The 5,031-nt window shown below is 45.3% G+C and overlaps 1 protein-coding gene across 2 annotated transcripts; it reads left to right on the forward strand.

Annotated features, from left to right (window-relative positions):
- Positions 1-317: 317 nt before the first annotated feature.
- LOC136522110 (glutamate receptor 2.5-like) lies at positions 318-4,368 on the forward strand. Of its 2 annotated transcripts, none has more exons than XM_066515897.1 (5): positions 318-596; positions 1,035-2,452; positions 2,608-2,920; positions 3,018-3,433; positions 3,577-4,368. In XM_066515897.1, exons 1-5 carry the CDS (start codon positions 557-559, stop codon positions 4,231-4,233), a joined length of 2,844 nt encoding a protein of 947 aa, XP_066371994.1. In that variant the 5' UTR covers positions 318-556; the 3' UTR covers positions 4,234-4,368. The 2 variants fall into 2 exon arrangements, with proteins under 2 accessions (XP_066371994.1, XP_066371995.1); XM_066515898.1 differs by having other exon boundaries at positions 318-554.
- Positions 4,369-5,031: the final 663 nt, after the last annotated feature.

Here is a 5,031-nt window from a genome sequence, read left to right on the forward strand (position 1 = left end):
CCGCTGGAGTCGTCTCGCCGCTGTGCATGAGCAGGCGCCACCGTGCCGCCGGTCCGGCCACCCTTCTCACCCGCACGGCTCCGGTTGCGAGCAGCAGCAACCGTCTCCATGGCCTCTGTCCAGAGGAAGAAGAAGAGTATTTTAGTCTTTATTCAGCGGCTTTAATGTCCTTTAGTTCCTTTTAGTCCCTAAATACTAATAGAGTAGGAGAGTAAAGTTTAGTCCCTGGGTGGGCTTGGGCCGTTCGATTTTTTTTTTTTTTTTTTGAACTTTGGGCCGTTCGATTTGGCAACTCAACGAAGGCATTTGGTGGTGGTGCTGAGTGGCGGCAGGCGCCTCTGGGCCAAGCAAATCCAAGAGAGAAGAAGCGAGGGCGAAGCATGGTAACGCCCGCACCGCCGCACGGCTGGGACCCTGTCTCGTTTGACCTCGGCGAACCCTTAGCGGTAGCGCCTCTACGTGGTCAGTGGTCACACAGCAGGCAGCGTGTTGGTGGGGCGTCGATGCGGCCACTGAGCGTTCCAGGATGTGAGGGTGACGGCCGCACGCCAACGGTATGCAGTGGGCGCCACCTGTTCGACGTAATGTGTCAACTGGTAGGAATTTCATGGATGTTTTTTCCTCTGAAAATGTGCGGCCCTTTTCAGTTCGTGTCCTTTCCGCTCTTGAATATCTTTTTATTCTTTCTGTGTTTTGATCATTGTGAACTTTTCTTGAGTTCTTTTCACTCAGCAGGATTTGTTCCTATATGACCAATGACATTATAAACATATTCGAGCTTGTTTGGCAAACCAGAAAATTAACACAGTTTGTCTTTCCAAAATTTACCGTTCTGGAAAAAAAATCATCTCGAGGCATGCCTGGGATGTAGCGATTTCACAGGAAGATAAGAGTGGCAAACTATATAAGAGGCGGGGAATGCATAGCATACCCTCGTCTATGTTTTTGTTTTGGTGAATATGTAATTGTCACATGTGTCTCATCAAAAGGTATTTATTTACTAGACTAATTCCGCGATGTTATGGTTTACACAGCTGAGGATCTGATCAAGAATGCCCAGGTACTAGCCATCATCGCGGCGCCTCAAATGTCTGATGAAGCAGATTTGCTTGCCCAACTGGGCAGCCGCAACCGCATTCCAGTCCTCTCCTTTTCTTCTGTTTCTCCAACCTTGCATCTGCACACGGTACCTTACTTTGTGCAAACATCACCCAAGGACTCCTCTCAGGTTGTGCCCATTGTCGACATCATCGCCTCTTTCTTAGGAGGACATGAAGTTGTCATTGTGTGTGAAGATTCACCTTATGGAATTGGCATTCTTCAGCCACTCACCGAGGCACTGCAGAGCAGCAGTGTCCGCACAATTGATAGTGTGGTTGTTCCAATTGGTGTGACTGATGATCACTTTGACCAGATGCTCTATCGCCTCAAGGACATGTCAGCAAGGCTGTTCGTCGTAAACATGCGCCCAGCTCTTGCTGTCCATCTATTTTCTAGGGCCAAGAATGCTGGCATGGTGACTGAGGATTATGTCTGGATTGCCGCTGGTGCTCTAGGCAATGTAGTGGATGGCCTCAGCCCTGATGACATTGATAACTTGCGGGGGATTTTGACACTGCGGCCTTATGTTCAGGGTACAAGCTTGGCAAGGTTCAAGGCAAGGTTCCACTTGGAGAATCTGAACACTGACCATGTGCACACCCCAAGTGTTCTGCTGTTCCAGGCATATGACACGGCATGGGCTACTTGTATAGCAGCTGAGATAGCTGGGGTATCCAGGTTGACTATCCGGGTGGCAGAAATAGATTTGAGCAGACATGGTGTGTCTGCAAACAGAAGAGCTCTTCTTGATTCAACTCTCAACACAACATTTGATGGGTTGACTGGGGACTTCAAGATGGTCAATGGAGAGGTGCAGCCACCATCTTATGAGATTGTGCACGTGAACAGGAAAGGTGCATTGGGAGTAGGTTTATGGACACCACCACTGTTTTTGCAACCACAAAAACTAAGTAGAAAAGGATATAGCTTTGACAATAGCAGAAGGTCTGTGTTCTGGAGAGAAGATACAGTAATGACTTCTAAAGGGAGGGAGAAGACTGGCTTTCCACTTAACCGTGACACTAAACATTCACTTAACCTAGAGTCCAAGAGAAGAAATGCCAGAAAATTAGTGGGAGGAAAATCGGGGAAGTTGTGCAGAAGCTATAATGATAAGCTACTCAGGATTGGTGTGCCACAGAAAGAAGGTTTCAAAGCTTTTGTGAATGTTTCTCATCCTTATTTCTTTTGCAAGGATAATGCTACTCGTCCTAGTACCACAAAACAAGTCACTGGCTACATCATTGATGTATTTGAGACTGCTATGGAGAAGCTGCAACACCCCCCATGCTATGACTTCTGTGTCTTTGATGGTTCTTACGATGAGCTAGTAGGCAACGTGTCTTTAGGGGTGAGCCTGAAACCTGTGTATTTGCATCACATACTTTTACATTGCTTTACTTTTTTTTTTGAAAGGAACATTGCTTTACTTATCAGTTATACATTATGATTTGTATTCATTGCACTTTGTGTTTATCTCTTCTAATTTTCTGATGGATAAATCAGATCCTTGATGGAGCAGCAGGTGATGTGACCATAACCTCCAATCGAATAGGACAAGTGGACTTTACAATGCCATACACACAGTCTGGTGTGTCATTGCTTGTGTTATCTGAGAGCGACTTAGAACCAATCCAGTGGACCTTCTTAGCACCACTGACAAAGGAACTTTGGTTCGCAACTGTGGGCTTCTTCTTCTTCACTGGGTTTGTTGTGTGGGTGATTGAGCAACCCAGAAATCCAGAGTACCAAGGATCAAGTCTGAGACAGTTCAGCAACGCTTTGTATTTTGCTTTCTCCACTTTGACATTTTCTCATGGTCAGTGGCTTGGTCTTAACCTCTTTATAAGTAGTTTAGTAAACTTCTCTTACAGTAGTCCTTGAATAACCTGTTATCATGGTCACTCTATGCACAGCCCATATTATTAGGAGCCCGTTGTCAAGAATTGTTGTGGTGATATGGTGCTTCTTAGTGCTGGTACTAGTGCAGAGCTACACGGCAAGTTTTTCATCCATTTTAACCGCAGAGAGGCTCCATCCTACGGTGACCAGCCTGGACCAGCTCCTCTACAATGATGATTATGTTGGGTACCAGCATAATTCATTTGTGTACTCCATATTGAGAGATCGAGGTTTCAGCGAACATAGGTTGATTCCTTATTCGAAGGAAGATGAGTACGCAGATGCTTTGAGGAAGGGGTCCATGAATGGAGGCGTGTCAGCTATCGTGGATGAGATCCCCTATTTAACATCTTTCTTCTCCTCTGACACTCAATACCAGAATGAGTTCCAGATTGTTGGTCACATATACAAGACCCCAGGACTTGGTTTTGTAAGTTTCTCAACCTTATGCTTTGGTAGATTACCTCTCTTTTGTCAATAGAATGAAATCGCTTGTTTCTGTAACCTTTTCATATTCTGCATCATGCATGGGAATAAATAATATGGCCTGATTAGCATCATGTTCTTTTCCAGGTATTTCCTCTAGGTTTTCCCTTGCTGCATGATATTTCAGCAGCCATCTTGAATATTACTGAAGGGAATGAGGGTTCACAGTTTGAAGAAAAATGGTTTGGCACGGCTGCGACACCGCCAACAGTTTCCAACAAGCCTTCCACGCCTCTCACTTTGAAGAGCTTCTCCGGCCTGTTTCTCACCAGTGGATTCATCTCTTCTTTCATGCTGCTCATAAGTATTATGAGGCTGGCTCATGCCAGATGGACCGAACTGAGACACGGAGATGCAGGTCGCATGGACAATACCCCTGGGGACGAAGAATCACGTCAACTGCTGGATGGCGCAGGCAACATCCCTATGCTTGAGCACCCTCACCCTCACCCTGAAGCCAGTAACGGGGATCACCAACAAGTTAGTAGCGGAAGTGGTGATGCCAGATGGACCGAACTGAGACACGGAGATGCAGATCGCATGGACAATACCCCTGGGGACGAAGAATCGTGTCAACTGCAGGATGGCGCAGGCAACATCCCTATGCTTGAGCACCCTCACCCTCACCCTCACCCTGAAGCCAGTAACGGGGATCACCAACAAGTTAGTAGCGGAAGTGGTGATGACAAAGAGCCGTGCGTTTCGGTTTCCAAGCTAAACAGGTCAGTGTCCGAAGATGCATAGCAACTGCCGACGTGATGCTACTACAGTCTACAATTGTTGTGTGGGTGTGGGTGTTGGGGTGGGGTGGTGAAAGTGGGTGTAAATTAGGTACGGACATAGTTGGATTTTGGGAAGGGGATATGATACATGTAGATGTTTTTCAGTGACAAATGTGAGTGTTCAAAGTTTGTGAACTTATTCATCTTATTTTATGGCAATCAGAAATCTTGGAAATCAAACTCGCCCCACGAAGAGCATGCTCATGTTTCTGGTTGTGATGGTTTCCCGTGACTGCTGGTAATTTTTAATTCACTGGACTGGGGTCAACAGTGTTATAACCCTTCTGAAAAAAGTCATTTTGATCTCTCAAATATAGTTATTAGAACTAAATCAGACATCGAACCAATTAAGATTTCAATTCACGGTTTGGTTATTAGTGCAACCTAACTCAACATCCTTCAAATATACTAAGATCTACATTAAAAATAAACAATGCATGGGTAGCTTAAGGCCTATTTGGATTCTTTGCTCTAAAGTTTACTTGGCCAAAGTTAAGGATTAAAATTCTAGACCACTTTAGCTCACTTTTATGGTCTAAAGTTTTTGTAAGATTAGCTAAACTTTAGATAGCACTTTAGACCTTGTGTTTGGAGCCTCAAGAGGTAAAGTAGTCTAAACTTTAGATCATGGGACCAAATGAGAACGTTAGTGGTCAAAATCTCACATTCAAAACCCAGCTAGTGGAAGGTTCAAACCCCTGCCCTTCTCCCACGTCCCTACTTATCCCCCTCCCCATATTTTGTTCACCGGCTTCTTCTC

The sequence above is a fragment of the Miscanthus floridulus genome, chromosome 18 (assembly GCF_019320115.1).
Source record: "Miscanthus floridulus cultivar M001 chromosome 18, ASM1932011v1, whole genome shotgun sequence".
Classification (NCBI taxonomy): domain Eukaryota; kingdom Viridiplantae; phylum Streptophyta; class Magnoliopsida; order Poales; family Poaceae; genus Miscanthus; species Miscanthus floridulus.

Coding starts and splice junctions, on each gene's coding strand:
- LOC136522110 (XM_066515897.1), top strand. CDS start 557: ATGCAGTGGGCGCCACCTGTTCGACGTAATGTGTCAACTG. Junction 2,453..2,607: donor TAGGCAACGTGTCTTTAGGG/GTGAGCCTGAAA, acceptor TGGATAAATCAG/ATCCTTGATGGAGCAGCAGG. Junction 2,921..3,017: donor CACTTTGACATTTTCTCATG/GTCAGTGGCTTG, acceptor CTCTATGCACAG/CCCATATTATTAGGAGCCCG.